We start from the raw sequence: 27,092 nt of genomic DNA on the forward strand, positions 1-27,092 counted from the left end.
TAATTGCTTTTACGCCACATTGGGGAGAGTGAGTATAAACAAATTTGATTTCACCTGGGTTTCTCTCGATTACACTCTTTTAAGTTGATCAGCACTTTTGTGCATTCAAATCTGATGCTTGTGCTATTAATATCGTATACTGTCCGTTTGAGTATTCCCTGGATATATATCGGCAGGAAATGTTTTGTAAAAGCAACAGTGCTTGCAGATTATGATAACATCATCAATGATTTATTATCGGAACATTTGAAACCAATCAAGAGCTTCTCTTGTTTATTTACAGTCGCCACATGCATTCGAATTCCTTTAAGTATGCTACTCTTGGGAGGCTATATTCTTCAGGAAAATTCTTCGAGACAGCTTAACGGAGATGAGGGCTAAAACAGTGGCTGATGGCACAAACACAACATCGGGGATGGCCTTTATAAAGGTCAGCTGCGGCACATTCTCTCCGGCCCTTTTGGCTGCCATAGCCACTGGTGGCGTTACTACTCCGGTGACGACTGTGTAGTCATCGAGCTTACTGAGATTGACGTTCTTTGTCATGAAATTTACGAAGATCTTCTTTTTCTTTGTCTCCTTGGCTTCTTTCCACTGTTTATAGCAATCCTGCACGATGTTACGCATACATCAGAAGCTTAAATCAGCAACCTGTTACCTGTCTGATGTACAGTTTGGAAGGCTAAAAGGATGAACAGAAATCTAGTGAACATTTGAATGAAAATTGATGCATGTCATGCACACGAAACTCTCTCCGGACAATTCCATACCTCTATTTTGTTTCGTGGCGGAACGTCCAAATGTTTGCCGGGCAATGCCGAGTTGAAATTGCTGCAAAGGTTCGATAATTTGAGCTTCCGTATGACTTGATTACTTTTAACTGGTTCTACATGGGGAAGATGACCTTACTTAAAAATGTCTAGAACAGCAATGTGGAATTCCTCAAAGTTTGTGATATCCTTCTCTACGAACTGCTTGTAAAGCGTCCCCATAAAAAATCCAACCATCTGTGACGACGGCGACGGCCCTCCTACACAGAAATATAGGAAAGGGGAAAGCTCAATGGTAAACTCGAATTGTACCTTCTTAATCAATGAAGATCTGTTCATGAATGGAACAGGAGCACTTACCTTTCCCCAAGAAGCTCATGAACATCCCCATTATTGCAGAATGCCTTGGACATGGAAAGGATTTGTGGACATTTGTATATATTAGAGAAGAACAATGGAATGGCTTGTTGTTATCCTCGAAGACTTTAAGCAAAGTATCCTTTTGTGTGAGTCCCAATCTTCAAGTTTGCTCTGAGAGAGAGAGAGAGAGAGGCTTCTCATAGGTCAATATTCTGATTCTTGACTTGAAACTTCCTTTTCATTGCGTAGAGAGAGAGAGAGAGGATTGTGTCATGCCCCAACAAAATTCTCGTGCAAGGATGGACCGTGATCTGTGCCACAGACCAGACACAGTGGCCCACTAGTGGACCCGACATAGCCGAGCATGATCCAAGGCTGCTAGGCACGATCCCTAGTGTCATGGAGCGCTCCAAGATCATCCTAGGGGCGAGCCAACCAATAATCACTCCCTACCTAGAGAATCTTGTAAAACAAGAAAGGTGAAGAATCTCACAAGGGGCAACTCATGTAAGATAAAACATAGGATCCAAACGTAAAGGACACGTCCTATAGGACAAGAGGAAAAGGACGGGGGCTAGGGAGGCTAGGGCTCACCCATTCCGTCCTCATTCTTGTATAAATAGGTGTGTTCTCCTCACTTGTAATCAGCCAACATCTGAACAATATAGTCCAATTCTTTCCCACGAAATTCCATCTTTACTCTCTCTCTACGATCCAAGTGGGCTAGTGAGGTTGAGTGATCGATCCTTAGGCAAGGCTTGGCTTCAGCGATCCATCTATGCCAAAGAGCCTAAGTTGCTGCACGGTCTCGGTCCCAAGCACCGGCCCGTGACGATTGCATGTAACTGCTGAAATACAGTCAAGACATTATTCCCAGTGTAAAGATGTCCTGTTTCTCGCTCGATAACATCTCCTCGAACTACAAAGTTGTAGCACTCGGATGGGACTGCAGCGACCGCTAATGATTCAAGCAACTCTAGAGTTCGACTGAGCAACTCAAATCACATGATGCATACTCGCCAAAATGTCCTCCGAGCATGTATTATTTTGTTCATTCCAGTTGCAGTTGCGGCAGTAAGTTTCGCCATGCCTTTTAAACTATAGTTCTTGTCTCCTAGCTGCATCCAGTTTCGTCGGGGCTTTCGCTGCAAGAACGATTCTTCACATTCCTGCAGATTCTATGGTATACTTCTGAGCCATAGACTCAGATTGCATATCATAGGATTTTGCAGAAAGGATCTCCTGTTAAAACTTGCAAGGTAGACTTTGCACTGCCGGGACCTGCTAAGCAAGCCGATTAACAGTGCACCTCGAATTTCTTGAGAGCAACTTTAAACATTTGCCTGTGTTGAGCAAATACACAGGCGAAGATCAAATTTATCAAGATACTAATCTCCTGACGACTCACTTGACCAATGTTGCCGGTTGAATCGGGAGCGAATCTGAACTCGAAATCCCCTACGTTGCCTGTTGCGCGAGGAGTCATGGATGTTCTCACTTTCATCTCCAACCCATGTAAGTTTCAGTTCTCGCTCGCATAAATATACCTCAATGCCTTGATATGCGAAAAGCTAGGAATAGCATATTTCACGCTCGGCGACATGCGCAAAATGAGAAAGTTATACTTCATTAAAATGACGCATCGTACGTTCATTCCGTGCCGAGCTTACACATATCTGCGCATCTGTCCCTTCCTTGTTCTTGCTCTTGTTCTAGCTCTCTGCTGTGTTCTTGGATGGAGGCTCTTGAAAAGAGGGCAAGTATCGAAAGTAATTTTGATGCTTAGACGGCATGACGATGGTTCATTTCATTGATGTCGACACCCCTCGGCTTTGCGAATGACTCAACCTTCCCTTTCAGGGCGTGGAGTTCCCTCAACCTGCATCATAATGTATTGAAAGTTATTCAGAATAGAGAACCTAGTGCATAAACCAGCTATGAAGCCGAGTTTATGCTGCATAAATAGGCGACTTCCCAAAACATGCGAGATTGTTTCTTTTTTCACCGCTGAAGCAATATTTCCTGGCGATGATTTGGCACCAACGACGAGCCATTTCTTCTTTGAGTGGAAAGTTTTCATTAGCACAACCTTGTTCCCGAGCTTAATGTGCTTGGTTTTTAGGCGCTTCATCGTATTAACTTTTGCTGCATGATAGTTGAACATCATTCCTAAGTAGAGACATTTAACCTTGCAATCTCCGCAGCTTCTTCAGCTAAAACCCTTGTCGGATACCATCATTGATGTCTCAACCGTCTGGAGGCCGTGGGATGTCTGCTGCTCAGCAGCCCGCGCTGCCTCACATTCTCCCGTGCAAAGCCGGTCTTGTTTGTGAATGCGGTCTGCAAAAAGTCTGTCCAATCATGCTTTAATATATCATTGCACATGAAAGTTTAAAATCACGACTAGATTACTGACCAACATTGGGAGCATTAGTTGTTCGGGAGACAATGGAGGTTCAATTTCTCAACACAAGTTTCATGAAATTGGGGATGAGGTTCCCTCACTCTCTGGTTGACCACGAGAGCCACCCATGGCTCTCCTCTGATTTCATGTCTTACGGATATTTGATAGGATCAACTAGAGTGTATGTCAAGATCTTGTACAGCCTAATGTCCCCGGTCCATCCCCAACCTATGCTTCTGATCCCTGTGAAGTTCCAGGTAGCCGTGGCAGATGTCACCGTGGCTATCTGCACAAAAACATAAAAGAACTCCAAGCCTTCCTTAGAAATTGGTGAGTTCGTGAAATCTGGAGAGAATAAGACTGACTTGCCCCTGCAAACTCAGAACTCACCAATTGGGCTATGACCGAAGACAATCACCAGCAGGAGGCCAGGTCGTGCATTGGAATGACCAACCCCGGGAGTGAGCCAAGAATATCAAGGCTTGGCTGATTGTGCTGACTTGAAGATAAACAGCAGATGCCATCACGCCCTTAAGCCGATTGGAAGCATCTTGGTCCGACATATTGTTAGTGATGCTGGTTAAGGTCCTCTTTCTTGTTCTCTCGGTGCGTCGTATTCCTGCAGAGAAGTTTCAATGTCCAAGATACTAGGCAAAGTATCCACATGTTAGAGGGAGTGTTGTGTTCCTAGTTGCATCACCTCTTCAGTTCTTGCAGATTTTCTCAATAGTACACTGGCTTATTGAAACGGGTCTATGAGCTTCTGTAATTGTTAAGAAGAGGTCACTTGTCTGTCATTAATTAGTAACAATATTTAGCAGGCAAGGGCCGCGAAGAAATTAGTTTCATAAGCTGCTCAGAAGAAAATGGCTGTGGTCAGACCCAAGTATCCACCAAGGATGATCCCGATTGCAAAAATTTCATTGAGTTTCCGGCTGTCGGGACTTGGAGAACGCTTGACTGTGTCTTTCGATATCGTTGTGACGGTACCTGTAGGCCATCGACACAAGCCATCTCACCCACAAACCTGAGCGAAAAAAGACAGGAACAAGAATACCAAAACTCACCACCATCAATAATAGCAAATCACAAGATCCATGAAAGGTGGGAAGTCGAATTTCCAGAAAACCGTAAGCAACATGATCCCGAGCTGTGACGTAACTGTCTTGTTAGTAGAAGGTTGACCCACAAAAATGTGTAATGAACTTCCAAGAACATCAATGGTAAGTCAATGAATCTTACCACCATATGGATGGTGATTGATGCAGCATATATGTGGAACAAAATCTAAGATATGAACGTCAATTCTTCTGAACCTCGAGTCCCCCCAAATGTGGTGTACTTAATTCTTGAGCAAGTTCTAATTTGCAACAATAAAATGAACCGTACATGTTGGAAAATAGCACGACCTGTCAAGACGGCGCTGATGATCACGTTCAAGCCAGGCTCCGGGAGCACTAGATCAGAAGCACTTCAGGCAGCATCCGTGAAGTCGGCCATGCCAATCCCAATGTCGGCTTTCTTTAAGGCAGGCGCGTCATTCACACCATCGCCAGTAAACCCGCAAATGTGCTTTCGCGCCCGCAGTCTCTTTTCACTATCTCATACTCGTGTTCTGATGGTAGGATCGAGTAAAGAAAATACGAACGAGAGGGGGTCCGATCAAGATCTGATAGGATAATCAGCAGGGGCATGCCGGGGAGCACGCCAACGAAACCATCGGCATTCTCGATGAGTTTGACTATTGAGAGTGCTGCAACTGCGTCATCCTTACTACCAACAAAATTCAGCTCATTAATTTTCGTGACCTCTGACTGAATATCCACCAATACATTAGAATCTCATAAGCTTATGGCATGTACCTTCTTCTCGATTTCCAGTTTGTTGTAGACACGAATTGCAAGTTTTTCTCATCTCATTGTTGGCTCTGAGGTATCGACTTCATTAATCTCTTACTTGTTCCGGTGTTGCCTTTGCTCACCCGATGCATCTTCGCAGCACTATCAACGTATGTGAGCGCGGTCCGTTTTGTCAGTAGGGTTAAACGGAAGAAAGTGAACTTCTCCTGATCGTCCCTAACATCAGGAAGCCACGCGAAACATACAAAGAACTTCAGGCGATTCGCAGTAATAAGATACAATGAGCAGCGTTTTTCAGCTGTAAATAAATTCTATGCAGAGATTCAACGGTACCTCCTTTGGATTTGCCAACATGTTAACCATTGCTGAATCGATGGCGTCTTGGTTCTCCAATCGAGAAGCCCTCGCTGCCAGGAGGACAACCATATCCTTGTCGACGTCCTTAACGACAATCTGCGGTACTTGTGACTTGTTCAAGGAATCCCCTTTTGCAATGTAAGAACAACCTTGAGGTGCATCATCTGCTAGTTGCTTAGAATTCTTTCTTTTTTCTTATCTTGACCTGTAATCGGCCATCAGGCGCGGTTGCATTGAATCTTTCATAAACTGGGTATATCTATATATTGGATGGGCTGATGGCCTAGACCTGTTGTGATAGCCAGTGCGAGACAATAGCCATCGTAACCAAAAGAATAGTCAGTGTGGCGATCGGGATTCCGCCGATGAGTAGGACAAGTAACTACCGATGCCGATACGGTAACTCCTTTTCTGAATGCCATATACCATAACTATCTCGATAAACATCCCGATAGCGATGCCGTCCATACCTGAAATCGGAAACAGAGAAATGGGCATTCCCATGAACATTCTAATGGCTCATAGTGCCGAGTACATGCCATCGACCAGATTTTTCGTCACTGGAAGTGATTCTCCAGTAACTGCAGATGCAAAAACCGTTAATGAAGCTGAAAGTTTTTATAAGAATCAACTTACACATTAGCAGGATTGGCGAAAGCTTCAGCGTAAAGCTCGCTGGTTTACAATTTACTAAGACAATTTTCTATTGCGCTTGATCTAGGATTTAAGAGTCAAGTGATCATCTATGGATATGCATATCACAGCGTCTCTTCAAAGATCGAATCACAATGGCAACATAGTAAAATCTCTTTTATAAAATCAACCAAGAGATAAAATTGTGCTATCGGTCATGTAACAACCCGGTATGACGAGGGCGAAGAGTGGTCGCCGTGGCCAGAGAGGGCTTGGATAAGGAGCAGCTCCTAACATGCTTCTAGGATGATGACGGGGGTAGGAATGAACGAACTATGCACCGGACCGGATAGGGAGAAAGTGATATATATTAACTAAGGGAGGCTTCCTTGGACGTAAGGTTAATGCTTACTCTTGGAACTCTAAAGTTAAGCATGTTCATGTGAGAGTATCCCATGATAAATGACCTCTTAGGAAGGTGATCACCTCTACGCTAAAGGACAAAACCTTGAGGTTCGGTATGAGACGAGCAAAGCGGATAATATCTCGAGTGAGTTATATCCAGGGCATCACAGGTTATATAGTTGGAGATGGTATATAAACTTAGGAGCATATAAACTTAGGAGCTTCGATCCAGGTAACACGTGATTATATATTTCGTATTTGAAGATATATTCCAACCATACATTGACCAACGTCCCTCGAGTGCTTGTTAAGTGTGTTTTTTTTTTTTTTTTTTTGGGTTTGTTCTATCTCTAACTCTCATCACTCAAGTATGACTTTTTTTGTCTGTCCTATCTTTAACTCTTATCATTCGGACTTTTGCTCTTCTTCTTTGCGGAGCGAGGAAGAGTCGAACCCTGCACTTATGATACCAGCGTCACCACCCTCCAATCCCTTTACTAGCGGAATTGGGGCATCATGCACTGATGTTTAAACCTTCGATCTGCCAAGATCTGAGATAGAAAATATCTATAAAAGTAAAAATGCGACCGTCATGACTTGATTCAAGGCCTTGAGCGAGAAAACGAAAGGGAAGAAATCATTACAATTCCGTTTCCAAATCTCCAGATATAGAAAGTATAATTTATACAATGCACGCATGTTCACAAACAATGACTGAAAATCATCGCACAAAACCTCTCAGTTTCGTCCATTTCAAGTCCCACTCAAGTGTTGGACCAAACAAAAAAAAAAAAAAGTCCCACTCAAGTGGAACGACAGGACGTGACCATGCTCGCCGGGATCGGGGTCGCCGGCCGAGCTAGTCAAGTCCTCCTCCCCTCTTTGGATCCGGCGAGCCGTTCTCAGACTCAGGCGAGCAGTGCCGCTTCCGAGTGACCCTCACCGGCTCCACCTCGTCGCAACCGACCAAGTGAGGGAAATTCAGCCTGGCCTTGGCCCCGCGCATCGCGAATGCGGCCCGGTCATAAGCCAACGCGGCGTCCTGCGGCGTCTCGTAGGTCCCGAGCCACCTCCTTGCGCCCTTCTTCTTCAGGTCCCGAATCTCCGCTGCGTACTTCCCCCACGGCCGTCTCCGCACTCCCCGAAAGTGACACCCTCCGGGCAGTGCCTCATTCTCATTGACATCATCGCAGTCAACGAGCGACTGCTCGTTCGACGAGCCGGGCGATTCCAAACCCACGCCGTCGAAATCACCCGCTTCGAACGACGTTGTTGTATCCGGCGATGACGACGATGCGTCAAAGCTTGGATCTGGGCAATGGAACCCGACACTCTCGGCGATTTTCGCCAGGGTTTCAAAGTCGTCGTGGTCGTCGTCGTCGTCGCTGAGAAGATGGTGGCGAATGCACTCTAAAAGAGCAGCATCCGAGCCTGATATCGTTGAACTTGGTGGGAACATGTCGAGCCAGAATAGCAGAGAATAATGCGAGGATAGGAACTGATTAGGCTTTTGGGTGGCGAGAGTCGACGCTTGACGGGTATATACATATAATCGCATTTATTACATCATCTTATTTTATAAGGATTATTATATACGTCATATGGTTGCTCTTTCTAATCATGCAGCGTGGAGTACGTACAGGTTCACTTTTTTATTTTTATTTTTTTTAAATATATGATATGATGGCCACGACGACGACGTATTCACCATTAATTGATCGAGGAAAACCCCCCAAAAAAAGTGTGAAATATGTATATTGCACACACCATAATGTGATTGGTTTACAAAAGTTTACTTTACGAAATCGATTTATTTTCGAATATAACTCACTCATTCAAAAGCCTGCACGTATTAAATCCTTTCTATCAATCAATCTTAATAAATCTATTATAATGGAAATCTATCGAGTAAACCATAATGATTAACTTCTTTTATTTTCCTCTTAAATAGTTATCTCATAAAGCCTACAAATATTCTGACGTAGATATGTTAAAATATATTAGAATTTTTAGTTCTTATCATCTGCATTATTATAAAATTATTGTAAAATTACCGATTGTACACTTCTCGGCACATATAATCTTACCATGCTATATAATCGGTTTTAGCCTTGTGGAACATCACGCGCATATAACCATATCGATCACTATGTCCAGATGAAAACTACACAGTGTCGGATGGAATATCCTTCTCCCAAGAATCTTATTAAGGAGAAGCATCCAAGAAGTGAAAACGAGACAGTCATGACTCGATTCAAGATCTTCATCGGGGACTGTTGTGAAATATCGCTGAAGCTAATAGGTTGTAATTAAAGTTATGAAGCGAAAAGGAGAAACTACCGGAGAATTCAATGAGGAGCAATAAGGACATCGAGGATTAACGTGATTTGGCCGAGTGCCGACATATGCTCCGCCGGAAGAACCATCCACCAATGAATCCACTATGATTCTTGAGAAATATAGATTTTATAATTACACAATTAGTCAAGTTGTCATCTTAGTTCTAGATTACACTCAAAGAAAAATACACAAATGTTATCTTATGATTTCTCGCAAAGAACTCACTCAGAAAATCCATGGGAAAAAAACCTTCATACTCTTATTATTTGTTTTAGTGGGTCAAAACCATATATATATATATATATATAATATGAGATCCCTTGAAGCCGACTTAAACTAAGAATCCAACTCTAGCAAAGAGTTTTTGTTGCTTCATTATATTTATTCGGCAAACCAAAAGTCGGATCAACACTTTTTTTATATTGATGGGGTTTCGTCCATGGATTCAAACTCGAGACGTGATTTGACAGGTGCAATTTGACAGGTGCAATGCGTCATCTTTAACTCCAAAGAATTTTCCTGGGCTCAACACGCAACGACTTGTCCTTTCGGTTTTTGGGAGAATGGTCTAGCGAAAAGGACTTTGAATGAATGTATCGCACGTTCCCCATACACATGTTGTCAATGTGCTGGAGTATAAAATTCTTCTTTACTTTTCTGGGGAAGGGAGTGTAAAATTGTCCAAAATCACCATTTTGCCAAAAAATTTTGCCTCCAAGTTGGACTAAACTCCCATGGACATTTCTGCCAACTTTTTTGTCACCTAGAAAACGTGAAATGACTGAAAACAGTAGGTCAGACTGTATTTCTTTCTCTCTCTCTCTCTCTCTTTTTTCTGTTCTCGTTGAAGAAATCATTAGCGCTCTGTTTTTCAAACCTCCCAGGAAGTACTACATCCACAGTCTACGTGAAATTACGTATTCAATTATCAAAAGTTGTTTTAACTTTAGGTTTCCATACCTAATCGAGTTTCCTCTCCTTTCCCTCATCTGATAAAGATTGTGTAGTATGTTCGTCGTCCTAAAGCAGAAATAATGCACCTCGTTAGTTTTTTTTTTTAATCTTTATCAGTCAAACGAAAAGGAAAAATCTTATCCTAATATTCATAGTTTGAGGCTTCATCTCGCAACCTAGCTCGAAATTCCAACACGACACGGTATGTGAAAGCTGGCTCTTGACTTGAGATGGCGCACCGTGCGGGAGCAATTTTTTTACTATTCTCCGACACTTGCGTAAAAACGTTTTATTCCCTCCATTTTTTGAATCGAATTTCGTCCCACATGAAAGACTTTTCATCAATTATAACCTGTTTATCATGTGATAGTCCTGCTTTTTGTCCGTTTGTGACGATGACGACAAGAGAAGCTGTAATTACTGGATTAACACCTCTAATTAATGTAGTAATTTGTAATTAGCAGTGATATGGTTGCAATTTATAAATGAAGGATTAGGCATGATTATCAGAGCAAACAACGGCGCTTAAGTGCATTGATTTATGCTCTCGAACAAGTCAAGTAACTGCCAATTCGAAAATGTTATCGGTCGGTTTGGATTTACTTTCCATCGGGTTGTCTTGGTTATAGGGAAAATTTGAAGAGGGTGCTGAAAGTTTATTTTAATCTCATTTAAGCACAAAAAATGTTATATTAATGGACATGTCTCATTAAAGACTTTGTCTGTTCTATACTTTATTGTCATCTAGAACTTAGGAAAAGGGAAAAAAAAAAAAAATAGGTTCCTTCTAAAATTTCGTGTAACGTGGTCAAATATGTGGATTGTAATATAAGGATCTATCAATGAGGGAATGGATATTTTCTAGAAAAACATAAAAAAAGCTTTCACGCTTTAACTCTTAGGAATATCAAGTTAACTTTTTTTTTCAACTCTCTTCAATGAACTGCATCAATTTAAACGGCCAATTAGTAAAAAGATACAAATTGAATGCTGCAAGAACAATTAAGAAATACATAAGTTGCTAGAAAATACAGCAAGTTAAATACAATACCAAGTCAACTGATTTCGAAAAAAGAATGAAGAAAATCGAAAATTCAAATAGAAGCATATGATATAGTACACTATGCTACTAAGAGATTTAAATGGAATATTTAAAGGCCCCTATGATCCTGTCACTTGTATATAAAGAACCTATAAATCCTGTGATGTGATACTCTATAAAAAAAAACATTCAACCTCAAACCTTAAACTTGTGGTCCATAGGAGACTACATCAATGTAAAGAGTATATAAACTCCATAAATAAGCGATTTGGTATACTTTAACAAAGTTCATGCACGGCATTGGTTCTCCAGTTTGCTACTAGTATGTGTGTCCGTATGTACGTACATATCTTAAAGAATTTCCCGTTTTTTTAATTTCCAACTCTTTCTACGAATGCTTCTACTCTATTTAATTGTCTTGAGGTAAAGCATATTCATTCACGTTATCTTGGGAAATATTATTCAGTGTTCTTGGAATTCACTGTGGCCATTCTCATGAATAATCGTGAACCATCGAGTACGATATCACCAATTCATCCATCTTCTTACAATGAAAAATCTTACGGTGCCTTCGAATGATTGGAAGGAACCTTCAGCCGGTATAATAAAATCGATTTTTTTTTCTGATTATTTCGAGATGCAGAATCCAAATAAAAAAGAAATATCTTTTTTTATAAGAAGAACAGAGAATGATACGCATGCGTGTCACGTAGAAAGGACGTCGTTTCTTGTGCGGGATAACCTAAGGCATAAGTAGCACATGTGACTTCAGTTTGCTTGATTTAATATACAAGTTTTTTGTTGCTTTGCAATCAAAAGGAGAATAAAATAACGTGTTCATCAAACATTGCAGATGAGATAGGGTTCCAAACCCTAGAAATTCACAGGATCGACAGTCTGAAAGATACAAAAAATTGTTTGGAGACCGCATTCGCAGAACGTGAACAATATCTTCGAAGAGATCTCCAAGAACACCTGGTCAGTACGTTGAAATGGTGTCTTTTGCCCTTAAAAAAAGCTATATAAGTAACTTGAAAGATAATTAAATTTATCTGCATGCAGCGTGGGGAGTTCTTTATGAATTAATCTTTCTGCATGTCGTTGTGGGTGATTCCTGGTTTTCTTCTCTTTCAGTTGCAGATGAAGATCACAAGGGGCTTACACATGCAGGGCGCTTAGGTTATGTTGTTGACTTGTAGATGCTCTTGAGTTGAATCTAAAGATTTGAGCAGCCTAAATCATTATTATTGCCTCTTTTAGAAAGATTAAATAATCACGAATATTCAACATACATAGCAGAAAGAGCTTTGAAGGGATGCGAAGTATAAATTTTAGAACTGAAGACACATTGTAACTAAGGCTCTATTTGTTCTATGGAAAATAACTTTCGGAAAAATCTTTTTAGCATTTTCTGGCGTTTGTTTTACGAAAAATAAACGAGTCAAGAAAATATTTTTCTCACATGAAAAAAAAAATTTCAAAAGTAAGGAAAATGTTTTCCTCTCCTTGAGAAGAGGAAAACATTTTCCCTTATCTTTTCTTCCTTCTCTTTTCCACATTTTATTTCTTTTTAATTATTCTTTAATTTTTTAATCATTTTTTTTTTTTTTTAAATATTCTAACTATTTATTTGTTATTTGTTATTTTTTCTCTTTTGTTATTCTTTTTTTTTCTTTACTGTTATTTTTCTTTTTCTTTCTTCTTCATCCGGTTGGCGGCAATGGCCATAGTCGGTGAGCTCGACCTCCCCGGCCTTGCTGGGCATCGCCGTGAGCGGTGATCAACGGAAGAGGGGAAAATAAAAAAAGAAATAGAAAAAATATAAAATCTAGAATTTTAAAAAATAAAACGAAAAATAACATAAAAATAAAAAACTAAAAAAAATTGTTAAAAGGAGTATATGAAGGAAAATCAAATTCGATTTTTCATACCGAACAACTAAAAATGTTTTCCAGATCATTTTCAAGTTTCAATTGAACAACGAAAAATAGTCATTTTCCTGAAAAATGACTTTTTGAAAGACATTTTTCAAAAACACCTTATTTTTCACAAAACAAACGAAATCTAACAAAAAAAAAAATTGAGGGATGGAAAAAGTTAATGGAGTAACTTGGCCACGCGTCGAAGTAAAGAGGATTCTACACCTATAAGTAGATCGTTATCTTGCTAATTAAGCAGACTGCATTAATTAGAGCATCCGTTCATTAATTTACTAAGCCAAGGAAAAAAATGGCAGAAGACGAGACAGCTAGCAATTACCGGAGCAAGGTCTTCGAGCATTCTTATAAGGGAGTGGCGGGGCTGCAGTAACGAGGATCAGAGGTGATAAGAATTGATACATTATTAAGCACATGCCACATATGTCAGTCTAAAATATAACTCTACTACGCTCCTATATAAAATTCCACAAAAAGGGAGCTCATATATTTCGTGTGCCGTGATACCGATACGTCCTATTCATTTTAGAATTCATTTGTTAATTGTTAGCATACAGTAAATTTGAAATGTCGTGGAATCCGAGGTCAAATCTCATTCGTACATATTTCATGTGATGTGATATGACGTGTTATTTTTGTCTTTATTATAAGGACAATCGGCCCAATACATTTCGAAAAGAAAAGTATTCTTTATTCGTAATTGAGTTAACATTGTATAATCATGTGATCCCCATTTGCTAATTGCTATAACCGAAAAACCCTGCCTCTATTCTCAATTCAATTCTCTTCTTCCTCCCCGCCCCTTGAAAGCAAAGACCCTTTTGTCTCTAATGATGGGCAGGTATGCGCAATTTAGAATGTGTTTGTTTCGCCGGAAAGAATTTTCGCGGAAATAATTTCTCGAACTGTGGATTTAGATCGTTATAAAATGGATAATCAATGGAAAATAATTTACTTTCAATAAAGATAGTTGTTAATTATGAAGAAAACATGTTTGCTCCAAAACAAAGGATAATTTTCAGCTGACGCAAAATTTTGAAGAAATCAACCGCTTATACTGTTGTGAGAAAAGGAAAATCAACTTGGTACTTGGACATTTACCACTTGTGTCTACGATCATGATGATTCTTTTCCACAATCAGATTCCCAACATACTATAGTAGAATGCTCCTATAACGTGAAGCTCTTAAATCATGAACGACAAGGATATGTTATCTAGCTCCACAACCAGTAACGTAAAGTTGTTATATATATAGAAACCCTACATGATACGTACTATAACACCAATTTCCTAAATTTTTCTAGTGTCTTCAAAATCCTGAAACTTATATCAGTGTGATAAATTGCTCTATGTCTATTACAAACAATCCTAAACTTTGTCCATTGGGACTCCAATATCCAAAACCTACTTTTTGTGTCACCAATACCCCAAATGTGTAATAGTGTCGCAATTGGCATCGGGGGCTTTGGGGACATGACCCAATCGATCATGTACTTATTATACGAATGCTAATTCAGTCCTAAACTTTTCAATTTTACCAATTTAGTTTCTAAACATTTAGGCAAATTTTTTTAATATTGTCCTTCCATTCAATATTGGCCGGGAATCGCTGACGTAACGATCCAATTATCTCCCGCCATCCTAAGTGGCACACCACTACATCAGTGATTTTAGATGAAAATTGGCCAAAAGGACTATATTGGAATCTCATGCAAAGTTTTAGGACTCAATTGGAAAAAATTTAAGATTGAATTGACATCCGTAGAATAGGTTTAAGACTAATTGGATAAGTAATTTCCCCCACCACAGAAAGTACATTGGTGTCATAGTGAATATAGTTTAAGATTTTTGGTGGCTTTAATTCTATTTATTTGTCATAAATGAACTGGATATATACCTTTACTCGATGTGTGGGTCATTGCGCTAGAAGGTCATGGTCGATGAAGACAAAATGTGGCTCAATTTTTCTTGTTCAAGATAATGGTCCTTGCTGCTTATGATAGTTTCAAGAGGTACTCTTGTTGATCTCTTACAATTTCCAAGTATAAATACTTCTATTATAAAATACAAGGGGAAACCTACATCTCAGGTGCCGACCATCATCATAATTTTATTTCATTTACCATTTAGTATTGCCCAAATATTCACCAATAACTGGCCGTCGCATTTCAAAGTTTTCAGGCTTGAAATCTCGGCATGCCTGCTGGTGTTTTTTGAACTTGAATTGGAGCACGAAGATCATGACATTGTAAATACACATGCAGACATTTCATGCCGCAAAAGGTTAACAACGTCGTTGAATTTTGCAGGAGCTGCTTTAAGTAAGTGATAAAAAGTGGAGATTAATTAAATTAGCATCTGTTGACCAAAAAAAAAAAAAATTAGATTAGCATCTCTAATTATGTCACAGATACAGCCAAAGAAACTCATGAACCATGTGTTAGATTTTCGACGTTGATAAAATAGAAGGGGCAAGTCAAGAAAATGATTTTTGGTGGGTGCATGATTAATTGTCGTTGAATTATTATCCTTCTCATTTGAGCAATATTTCAGTAGTTTGACCTTCCATTCTCCTTCGATGTCATTGGTCTTTCGGTCATCCCATCTTTGCTTCCTATTCCATATCTAGATGCAAGGTGCAAACGTTTCAGTGGCTTCATTTTATAATCCGGGTGCATGGACACAAAGACCGTCTACTTGAAGGCTCGTGGAACATCCTGCATGTTTCATAAATTGATTGACTCCAGACCTTTGGCTTGTATAGGTAACTCTGACTCGCAATTTGCACACGGTTTGAAGTCTCACAGAAGACCCTGCAAACTTCATGAATTGGTTCAATCCAGGCCTTTAACATGTCCATGTGACCTTGATCTAGAGCAATTTGCGTGCAATTTGTGAGATTCCAACGAATTGCCTCTAGTTTTTCAACCGAAAATCACCTGACGCCCACAATCATCCCTGCCAACTCTAGGTTTGAGGCTCTAACTTAGAGAAAAGGATCTTGAGTAACGTTAGGAGAGTTATAATCTACTATTAACATTTCTTGGATAAGAACATTGGGAATATCCAACATTCACCAATTTGCACGCTAACTTCAATTTTTTGGCGTCCATCTATTTCTAGTTTGGATCCTTGGTTGCATCCTATAACCAACATATTAAAATGGTAGCATAATAACCCTTGAAGAATCAAAATTATTAGACGGCACACAATAATGTACCCACATTTGGCGCCTAAACTTTTAAAACTCGATCAATTTTGGTTATTCAGTGACTTATGTTTTGGTTGATTATTCGGTGACTCGACTCATTGGTAAATCCTATGTGGAATTATTTCAAGGATAATGATTCCATATGGCCCAACGGAGTCATCAATCCTTGATAGACAAATAAACGGCGTCTTGATAGCGTAATCGAGCCCCCAATTAAATTGAGAAATTTGGTAAAAATTACTTCTCAAACCAAACCCTAGCCCCAAATTTCAGTTTTAACCTTTGTGGATTGTTCGATGGTGGAGCAGCCTAAGTGTAGGAAGATCTCAGCCACGTACTATCCCTAGATTTGGCAAACATGTGGGGTTGGATTTAGATGGATACAAAATGGGTCCGACTTAAATCGACTCATTTAATTTATATTGACCTATTAATATGTAATCAAATTTCAGCGACCTAAACCGGATTCCGTACTCAAGCCATACCCAACATGACCCATGTTCTTCTTCTTGGTCTTCTTGAATTTTGTGACGGGGATTAGTGGAGTAGGAGAAGACTGTCAAACATTTGTGTTTTTGGGTGATGTCAAGCAATCGCAAAACTTCATTGGACTATATTAGATGGCAGAATGTTAGGTTGCGTGGGATGTTGCTCCTATATAGTCTGATGTTTTTATTGGAGGGAGTGTTAAGATATTTATATATTAAATCACGTATTCATCTTGTTAAATATGTCTTGAATTTTATGTACCCAATCCGGTTCATCACCCGACCCGATATATTTTTATGCGGCCCAAAAGTGGAGAAAAAAAATTGAGATTTAGTTCGTGATGCGGAGAGTTGGGCCTATTGGCCCAACTCGGAGCAAGTGAACAAATCTTTATTGCGGTGCGAACAGATCTGAATGAGGGTTCGGGGGCAACGCCCCCCAAAAAAAAATTTTGGGCTCTATTTTACTACGGCTAGGGTTTTCTTTTCAATAGGTATTGAGGATTTTCCTTATGTGAAAGACTAGTGAGTCATGTGCTTTTGTTTAGTCAAAAAGACCGATTTCTATAATCTGTACTCTTTTTATTATAGTGGAATATTGTTTTGCCTCGCCCGTGGACGTAGATCACTTTGATCGAACCACGTAAATCCTTGTGTTTTGTGTTCGCTTTCGCACTTGTTACTACATATTTTATAGTTTAAACTTTTAGAATAGTTGATAGTGGTCTCACGAAATCTCACGTGATAACAGAGTAGGAAGTCCCGAGTCCAAATCTTCTCAAAACATACTCCCAATCTTTAAACTTAGGCTAGAGTCAAATTTAAATGTGAACATCTTTATTTTGTGAAGTCTCAAGTGTTTTGCATTTAAAGAGAGCTGAAATACGCGAAGCGCTTCTTACCAAAAAAAAAAAAAAAAATACGCGAAGCGCAAGATCTCAATTAAATACAAAACAAAATGTAAAAGCAAATTTAGAGAAACCAAATTATTATATTAGATTGTACAACAGTTTTTCTTTAATTATAAATTAACACTAAGGTAGCACGCATTGCTGACTCAGAGCTCTTTGTTTTATTGGGCGGTCTGGATTCCCAATGAAGGAGATCTTAACCTATTCACCCACTTCAAGAACATCCGTAACTAATAATACTCCAGAATTAATACATTGAATTACGAAAAACATCGCATGCACAAAATAATTTAATTTCATATATAAGGAAGGCAAGAAGCACGAAGATAAATCTTCACTATTAAAACAATTAAATGTCCTTTTCTTTTTTAAGTAAATATTCGCTTTTTTTTCCTGTGAATTTTGATTACGACAATTTAAATTAATTATATGAATTAAAAGGAAAAGGAGAATAATCCCAAACACATTGAAAGAAGATCCTAAAGGATGTCATGTCGTTGGGTAAAGCCTTTTCAATCTTTAATGCATAGATAGTCAGATACATTCGCCGCAATCTATGTACGAAATAATTGACTCTTGCTCTACATGCAACAGATCACTTTTGCTTTGAAAAGATATGTGGTTTAACGCCAAAACGATTTTCGTGATATATGTTTTTGTAAATTTTACGACAATTATATGGTGGAAATAAATATTTTCAAATTATCTAAGTCAATTATGGTTCAAAATATCTATATATCTATCTATACGTGTCTTTAAATCTTAATATACGTATATGTTACTATAAAGGGAAAAGTTGGCTTCGTCCCTTGCGATACATTTGTTACTGTACAGTAAAAATGTATCTGTCATTCCATCTTGCACACTCGCAGCAAAACTCGAGATTTGAAAAGATGCTACTTAAAGATGATGATTGCATAAAAGAAAACGACCAATCATCCGTGTCAATTAAAAAAGAAAAGACAGTCCATGATCAAGTCAATTTTATTGGAATATGATATAATAGATCTTTAATGAGTGTTATTGGAATATGATATAATAGATCTTTAATAAGTGTGTAGTGAATTTAGTATAAGAGAAACAAACCCACAATAGTTAATCATATTAACATTATTTTGGTACAACATTTCCTTCTATTTAAAACACGGATGAATGTCAACGAAAATCACAAAATAATAAGATCTTCCCATAATAGAAGTTAGAGAAAGTCCCCATACATTGGAGCAAATTAGATTAAATGGAGCATAAGAGATAGATTCACTAAGATCGAGCGGTAAAGTAAGATGTTTTCCTCAATTACATGGCAAAGAATAAAAAAGTTTACTATCAACAAAACCTAAGTGATTGATAAGAGGGACATAATCTAGAGAAACAAGCACATCCAAATCGAAAATATCAAGCTTTAGGAAGCACAACCAGTGAGTGATTACAATTAATGAAAGTTTGGGAACTATAAAAGTGTTAGGTAAAAAGATAACGAAGATTTTGAAATATTTTATGTATAAATGACTACCATCTATGAATTAACGACTGTATGAAGATTAGGTGTTTGTGAAGTGAATGATTTTGACTCAAACAAGTTAGAGCTAGAAGGCACGTGATAGCAACCGTTAGAATTAACGAACCATGAATCCAAAGTATGGAATGACAGACAAAACATAAGTGTTGGGAAGAGAGGTGAAGGATCTCTATAGAGAAGTACACGAATCCAAGACAACTGCCTCGTGACTGGGTAAAGGATCTCTATAGAGAAGTGAAGCTCGCACGGATTCAAATTCGTCATTAAGTGTCATGCGTAACGTGCATACAATCACGAACAAACATCAGGGTACACATGTCATTGTGGCTTTGACGAGGCTAACTCATCCCAAATAGCATGCATGGAGGATAAAAGATCGTTAGTGAACCAACCTGTCTTCAAATGCAAACGATGTAAATCCCCTAACAGCTGATGCATACGGGCAATATCTAAAGTAGATTATCGGCTGGCAAAGTAAATCTTTGGGGCTTCTTTTGGTTGTGTCAATGAGACCAAATTAAACTTGAATAAATGGAATAGAGGTGTTTTGAAACCACGGTAGGGTCTAATATTTTTTGCTGTCCTACTTCTCCAAACATTTAGCAACTTTGTCGTCATTCTCACTAGTAGTATTTGTAGATTCGCGAATATTAGTAGCAACATCATGGCAAAACCTACGTCCACTAAAAACAACTTGACATTTCTTAAATCCATAAATTTTAATTTGATCAATATCTAAAAAACATAATTGAGGATATTTGTATTTTTCAAAAACCTTCGTCCATTCAATATTTCTTGGCCCATTATTGGCCAAATTGCCTGGGCACTAGGTCCGATGTGAGTAGGGTCACTTAATCATGCCTCATAATTGCAAAAAACCAGCACCATTGAAATACACGCCACAATGGCAGAGATAATTTTTTTTATTCTATATTATGCACTTTACTAGTGAAAAATAGTAGAACAGATAATAAAAAAAAGTGAATAAAACAACACCTTCAAGACATAGAATCGGTCCAAAATCTCCTAGAACCGGTCTGGAAATGATCGAATCGGACGGAAAACGTAAAGAACCGGTCCGACAGAATAGTGAACGTGTTCAGTCCGCTGAAGAGAGAATCGAATGACATGTATAGGTTATGTGACAACAGACTGACGTGACAGTTGACATGGTTGTGAATGTTAGGGGTGAGAAAAAAGACCACCCGGACCGGGAGCGATGGTCCAGTTCCCGATTTTAGAGGGTTCGGTCCGGTTCCCGGTTCCTAAAATTGGAACCGGTGACCGTGCGGTCCGGTTCCCGGTTCCAGGGCCTAGGACCGGACCGGACCGGTATTTTTTTTTATAATTTTTTTTAAAAACAAACCTAATATTTACTTGTTGTTTAGGTTTAGGTCATTTAGGTTTCTTTGTTTCACTTCAACGTAGTGCCATAGACATTTACGAGTTCGATCTAGAGCTGTCAATTAAAGAGGCCTTGACTCCGCCGAGCTCGTGGTACACCGACCCTTGTTTCCTTGACCTCGAGCTCGATCGTGTCTTCTATCAAAGTGTGCATCCATTTTTTGGGACCGCGGACCGGAAACCCTTGGAACCGCCCGGGAACCGGACCGGACCGACGGTCCGGTCCGGTTCCTAGTTCTAAGGGTGGCCGGTCCGGTCCGCGGTTCCGAAAAGTGGGAACCGGGACCACCGGTCCGGTTCCCGATTTTTTATGGGAACCGGACCTGACGGGAACTGCTCACCCCTAGTGAATGTGTATGCAAATGCGACAGATAGACATTTGAGTGTAACATGACTAATAACATGTGAGATGACGTGTCGGATGACCTGACTTCTCATGGCCAATGTTAATGTGTTAATGGCATCAGCGAATGCATTTACAGAAGACTTAATGATGGGTGCGTGGCGCATGAGAGCAACTTTATCCTTGATGCGGCGGAGCGTGGAAGATCGTGAGGGCGCGTGCAGCGGTGAAATGCGGCATAATTTAACGATTTGGCTCGTCGTGTGGGGTAGCAAGTTTGATGGTGGTGTTAGCGTTTCGAAAGAAGCAACAAAATGTACCGACTCAACGCTTATGAGCAATGACTAAAAATCATCACACAAAACCTGACATCTTTCTTTTTTAATTTCGAGTCCCACTCTATTGAAACGACAGCACATAGCCATTGAGCTCGTCGGGGTCGCTGGCCAACCCAGTCAAATCCTCCTTTCTCCACTTCGGATCCGGCGAGCCGCTCTCAGCGTCAGGCGAGCGGTGCTGCTTCCGAGTCACCCTCACTGGCTCTGCCTCGTCGCAGCTGATCAGGTGCGGGAAATTCAACCGGGCCTTGGCCCCGCGCATAGCGAAGGCAGCCCGGTCGTAAGCCAGCGCAGCCTCCCGCGGCGTCTCGTAGGTCCCAAGCCACCTCCTGGCACCATTCTTCTTCGGGTCCCGAATCTCTGCCGCATATGTCCCCCACGGCCGTCTCCTCACTCCCCGGTAGCGTGACCCTCCGTGCAGTGCCTCATTCACTTCAACGTCACCGTGATCCTCCATGACCGGCTGCTCATTCAACGAACTGGGTGATTTGGACCCGACGGCGTCTTTCATGGGGTCAGGATAGATGTCGACGTTGTCATCGTCTTCATTCGCTTCGAACGACAATGTCGTCTCCGGAGACGAGGACATGTGGAAACTTGAATCCGGGCAATCGAATGGAACATTTCGGGCGATTTTCGTCAGGGTTTCGAAGTCATCATCGTCATCGAGAAGATGCTGGCGGATACACTCTAAAAGAGCAGCATCTGTATCTGATATTGCTGAGCTTGCTGCGTACATTTTGATCCTGGATAGTGGAGAAATAATGCGAGGTTAGGGACTGAATACAGTGCTGGTGCGTACTATGCTGTGGCGAGACGGTGTGTGTGTATATATATATATATATAATCGAATTATATGGGGAGTTAATTAATTTGCATTTTTTTTTCTAAATTGGTACTTCATCTTTGTAATCAGTAGTATTATATTCGTCACATGGTAGCTTTTTCAAATCATTGGGGCGTGGAGTACGGACAGAAGAACTTCGAGTCTTTCACCAACAGCTTCACTTTTCTCAACGTATGATTGCGATGATGATGTAACTCATCATTAATTGACAAAAAAAGAAAAGAAAAAAAAAACAGTGAGTATGAAAGTATGTTAGGTTTCATGAAACTCTCACCATTGAACGACATACTTGATACCGTAAAATAAAATCCAGATAGATTTACTAAGTGTAGTTATAAAATTGACTTACCGAATGATGTGCCATAATGTAGTTGGTTCTCGAATATAACTCACTTATCTCGGAAGGCTTTGTCTTGTATAATTCTTATCATTTAAGTAAGCGATGTTGGTCAATCTTCAATGAAATGTCTAATATGACCCGTTAGAAAAAAAGTGATGGCCATCTTCCCTCAATTCGTTTTCATCTCGTGTCTTCACTTCATGAATGATCAGCTACGTGTTGTTTGTACACATCAATTGTTTATAAAATTACTTTAAAGTACAAATCTCTCTCGCTCTAAATAAGTGACAAACAATCACGGAGCATCAAGCATATCATGAATTCTTCATTTTCTTATAAAGAGAAGTACTTTAAGCAAAACCCTCTAACAAAAAATTATGCTCCTTACATGATTGGTCAGATTGTAGCGCCTTCAAATCATAGCAACAAAATCTTCATTTGTATACGAAAATCATTTTTTTTGTCTGGTTTTAGAAAGAAGAGAGAATATGCTTGCGTGTCCCTTGAAAAAGGACAACGTTTGCAGAACCTAAAACTGCAATTTCCCTTGAATGGAGAACGTGTTCATCAAGCAGTATTTAATGGCAAAACCCTAGAAATAGAAATACACATGACCGACACCGACAGTCTGGAGATACGAAAAATTGTCGGGATGCCCGTATTTGCAGAACGCCAACGTGTTGAGAAGAGCTGGTCCGTACATTAAAATGGTTATTTTTCCCCTGAAAAAAGAAAAAGGGCTGTAAATAACTTCCAAAACCCTTTTAATTTATATCTGCATGCACTGCGTTTGGAATTATTTACACATTTCTCTGAGACCCATGCTTAGAAACTGAACATGACAAATGAATTTTTTCCGTTTTCCTTCGTTGGACTTGGTTTTTGGGCCTAGCTAAAGGTTTTCGATTGCGTCAATGTAGTGATATAATCTTTCTATTAGATCGTTTATGCCCTTTCAATTGCAGATGAAGAGTATCTAGGGTTTTGGATGTGCAGGGGAGTCGTTCATCAATGTCGTCGAAATAGATACTCTTGCGTTGGATCTGAACTTTTGATTAAACAAATTTGCGATCTGATGTGTCATTTATTTTTGCATGTCGTTGTGACACTTAGTTAATTGGAGGAAATTTTAGATACTGTTCTCACCTATTGCGCCAAAATTTGCATCCCTATTTTTAAAAGCGCCGTTTTAATTTTTTCCTGAATTTTTTGAAAATTCACTTTGAATTACATTCGTTATCCTTTACTCTTGTTTACTTTATAAAATAATGCTATCGCAAGTCACCGAAACTTTTCAATATATGCAATTTCATTTTTTTACTCTCCTTTTCTCGTAAAATCGAGTCATTTAAAAGATATATATTTGTCTATTTACATTAGATATGCAGCTAAAAACCTTAATTGAAATGTTGAGGCGATCGTTAAATCTAAATAATCATGAATATTTAGCATATAACGGGGAAAGAATTTCGAAGATTGCGAAGTGTAGATTTCAAAACTAGGGATACACAGTGTAATCGAGCAAAAATTAAGGATGAATTTTGTAATTCTCCGAAAGTAATTTCCTTTTCTTGGTCCAAAAGTGAAAAATGATCAGTCTTTTTTTTTTGGTCAAAATGATCGATTCATGAGGTTAAATTGGTTCTCATCCCTTATAATGTGATTGATTAGTTCTTTGCTATATTGAGTTTATATAGCAGTTTGGCCCCACGTTGAAGTAAGACGATTCCACACCCATGAGTGTTTCATTATCTAGTCAATTAACTATACAATATTAATTAGAGTATCCATTTATAACTTTAATTTTCCAACGAATTGCCAGAATAAAAGACAGAAAGTGATTTACCGGAGTAGGGTCTACGAGCCTCCTTATAGGCGAGTAGTGGGGCAGCAATAATGAGGATCAAAGTTGATTAATCATAAGAATCTAGACATAATTAACCACATGCCGCATACATCTGTATATGATATCCTTTTATTGTAAATAATCTATAACAAAGTCCAAAGAAAGCATGTGCTCCTATAAATCATGTGGGGTGATCCCTATACACTCTATTCATATTGTAATCCATTTATTAGTTGTAAGTGTATAACAAATTTGAAATGTCACGGGTTTCAAAGATGAAATCACATGCTTATATATTTCGTGTGGCGTGATGTAATGTACATTTTGTCTTTATCGTAAAGGACGATGTATCGAGTTTATTCATAAAAAAAGTTCCTTTATTTCAAGTTGAGTTAGTATTCAATTATCATGTGATCCTCATTCTCCATAACTAAAGTCTATACATCAATCATTGATTCAACCTCACCTCTTCCCCATAGGAATAAAATATCCTCTCTAACAACGGCAAGTATGTGCAATTTAGAGTGTTTTTGTTTCGTCTATGAAAATTTTCATGAAAAGGTTTTTCGGACGTGCACGAGGGATTAACTTTCACTCACTCACTCTCAAAGTTTTAAAGAAATCAACCGGCTAGAGATTCAGATGAGGGAAATTTCCTTCAACTAAGGATGTTGTAGAATAGTCTTTTTGTAAGCATGTCGCGGAAAATACATCTGTGGTCTTGAAAAGGAAGATCAACGTAGGTACTTAAACCTTGTACGCATGTAATGGCAAATATTTCTAAGATCAGGTATGTCTATTTTCCTCTATCAGGTTCACAACTTGCTACAATAGAATGCTTTTACAATGTGTATTTACTAAAGGAAGCTATTAGTCTGACAGTATTGTCGGTTATTTTTTACCACACGATCTCTCAATTAATAAGTGTTTTATGCAAAACACGCGATGATGGTGTGTGGTTCTATGGTTGAGATTGTACTGTCTCTAATAGTACTGTCGGTGAAGCATTTCTCATTACTAAACTCAATTGTCATAAATGAAAAAAGGATTTTTCTATCCAGCTCCACAAGCTCTAATGTGAAGTTCAGAAATTTAATTTGTCATAAGTGAACTCGATATATACCATTGTGCCAAAAGTATTTTTTTTTGTATGTATTTGTCTGTCCTATCTCCAACACTCCTCTCTCTAATTTTGCTCTACCAAGGCCGAGTGCGAGAGTCGAAACCCGCACCTATGGCACTAGTGTCCCCACCTCCCAATCCATTTACCAGTAGGGCCGTATGCCAAATGGTCTTCTACAATGAGGACAAAATGTCGCTTATGTTCTCTTGTTATTTTCATGAGGTACTCTTGTTGACCTCGAAGAATCATATAGGATAAACGTTTTTATCATGAAAACCATTATCATAATCTAGAATTTTCGTTCTTTGGTCTTGCCAATTATTCTCAAATATTTGGCCCGTTTGTTTCAAACTTTTCAGGCTTGAATTTTTTGGCATGCATGCCGGTGTTGTTAAACTTGAATAGATTATGGACATATCTGTGGACATTTGATGCCGCAAAAGGTTAACCTTGTTGAATTTTGCATGGGCAACTTGAATACATTATAGATAAATTAATGAAAGAGGGTGGAAATTAACTAAAGTAGCATCTCCAATAATGTCACAGGTACAGCGAAAGCAAGTCATGAACCATGCGTTGGAATTTTGTGGAAGCAAGAATCTTCAACGAAGAAAAAGTGGAAGTGGCAAGTCAAGAAAATGATCTTTGGTGGGTATATGATTAATTCTTGCCGTTGACCTTCTCATATGAGCAATATTTCAGTAGATTGACTCTCTTTTTTTTTTTCTCCTTTAACGTTGTTGTTCTGGCGTCATCACGTTGCTAGATGAAAGATGCAAACATTTGAGGATTTTTTTTTCTTTTAATTCGGAGGCGCATAGGCATGAAGACTCGGCTACTTGAGCACTCGAAGAACACCCTGCAGGCTTCATGAATATGTTAAGTTTATTCCTTTGGCCTGTACCGATAGCATTGGCCCGGAACAACTTGCACGCAATTTGTGGGAATCGAAGAAAGTATATGAAACTTAGGAGAGCGATGTTATCGGATCATTGGGAATATTCTGTAACAAAATTCAATATGGCGATAATATAAATGTCGTGATCGGTATACAAATTGATAAATGTATTAAAATTGAAATTAGAATAGTACAATCACAGAAACGAACATAAATGGAATTGCAATAATAATATTGAAAAGAAACGGTGCCGATGCAAATAATACCGAGGCCTGTGTTTGACACAGTTTCCTTAAAACAGATTCGTCCCCTCTATTACGTGCTCGAGGTTTCGTGAACGTCTATCTCCCAGGATACAACGGTTGGCAGCGAAGAAGCAAGCACGCACCTCAAGGCTGTCGGCGAACTTGAACAAAGCGGAACCGAACACTATCGAAAACAATGCAAATGCTGAGAGCAAAAGAGAGAGGATTTTCGGACGAGCCAAAAAATTGTGGATGGGAAGCCACCTACTTCTAGGGTCGATGGGGGATGTTTCGGAAATTGAACTATAACGGCCAATTAAATTTGCCGTTATTATGTAACGACAGAATCAATTCAGCAGCCGTTGCCGTTTCAACATTAACCTGCTAATGAATTATAACGGCTGATTAAATCCGCCGTTATAATATCAATTTCGTAACGGCAATGCCATTAATCTGCCGTTATAATATCGATTTCAGCAACCGTTACAAAAAATTGTAACAATTTGAGTTGGAAAAA

The 27,092-nt window shown here is 39.2% G+C and overlaps 3 protein-coding genes and 1 pseudogene across 3 annotated transcripts; all 4 read right to left on the minus strand.

Annotated features, from left to right (window-relative positions):
• Positions 1-184: 184 nt before the first annotated feature.
• Positions 185-1,267, minus strand: LOC115726311. Its single transcript, XM_030656126.2, has 4 exons — positions 1,131-1,267; positions 910-1,030; positions 771-831; positions 185-609 (listed from the first exon to the last, which is right to left on the minus strand). The coding sequence occupies exons 1-4, from the start codon at positions 1,159-1,161 to the stop codon at positions 316-318; spliced, it is 507 nt and encodes a 168-aa protein (XP_030511986.1). The 5' UTR covers positions 1,162-1,267; the 3' UTR covers positions 185-315.
• Positions 1,268-2,912: 1,645 nt separating this feature from the next.
• On the minus strand, positions 2,913-6,680 carry LOC115726299 (annotated as a pseudogene).
• A 927-nt stretch (positions 6,681-7,607) lies between these two features.
• Positions 7,608-8,295, minus strand: LOC125312488 (ethylene-responsive transcription factor 1A-like). The gene has a single exon (XM_048276244.1). The coding sequence runs from the start codon at positions 8,245-8,247 to the stop codon at positions 7,648-7,650; it is 600 nt and encodes a 199-aa protein (XP_048132201.1). The 5' UTR covers positions 8,248-8,295; the 3' UTR covers positions 7,608-7,647.
• A 12,987-nt stretch (positions 8,296-21,282) lies between these two features.
• Positions 21,283-22,050, minus strand: LOC115726306 (ethylene-responsive transcription factor 13-like). Its single transcript, XM_030656113.2, has one exon. It carries the CDS (start codon positions 22,013-22,015, stop codon positions 21,338-21,340), a length of 678 nt encoding a protein of 225 aa, XP_030511973.2. The 5' UTR covers positions 22,016-22,050; the 3' UTR covers positions 21,283-21,337.
• Positions 22,051-27,092: the final 5,042 nt, after the last annotated feature.

Source organism: Rhodamnia argentea, chromosome 3 (assembly GCF_020921035.1).
Source record: "Rhodamnia argentea isolate NSW1041297 chromosome 3, ASM2092103v1, whole genome shotgun sequence".
Lineage (NCBI taxonomy): Eukaryota > Viridiplantae > Streptophyta > Magnoliopsida > Myrtales > Myrtaceae > Rhodamnia > Rhodamnia argentea.

What these genes read in the sequence shown, in the direction of transcription:
- LOC115726311 (XM_030656126.2), bottom strand. Translation starts at nt 1,161, where the DNA reads ATGGGGATGTTCATGAGCTTCTTGGGGAAAG. An exon ending in GCTGTTCTAGACATTTTTAA is followed by an intron (nt 832 to 909) that starts GTAAGGTCATCT and finishes GAACCTTTGCAG; the next exon opens with CAATTTCAACTCGGCATTGC. An exon ending in CGCCACGAAACAAAATAGAG is followed by an intron (nt 610 to 770) that starts GTATGGAATTGT and finishes AACATCGTGCAG; the next exon opens with GATTGCTATAAACAGTGGAA.
- LOC125312488 (XM_048276244.1), bottom strand. Translation starts at nt 8,247, where the DNA reads ATGTTCCCACCAAGTTCAACGATATCAGGCTCGGATGCTGCTCTTTTA.
- LOC115726306 (XM_030656113.2), bottom strand. Translation starts at nt 22,015, where the DNA reads ATGTACGCAGCAAGCTCAGCAATATCAGATACAGATGCTGCTCTTTTA.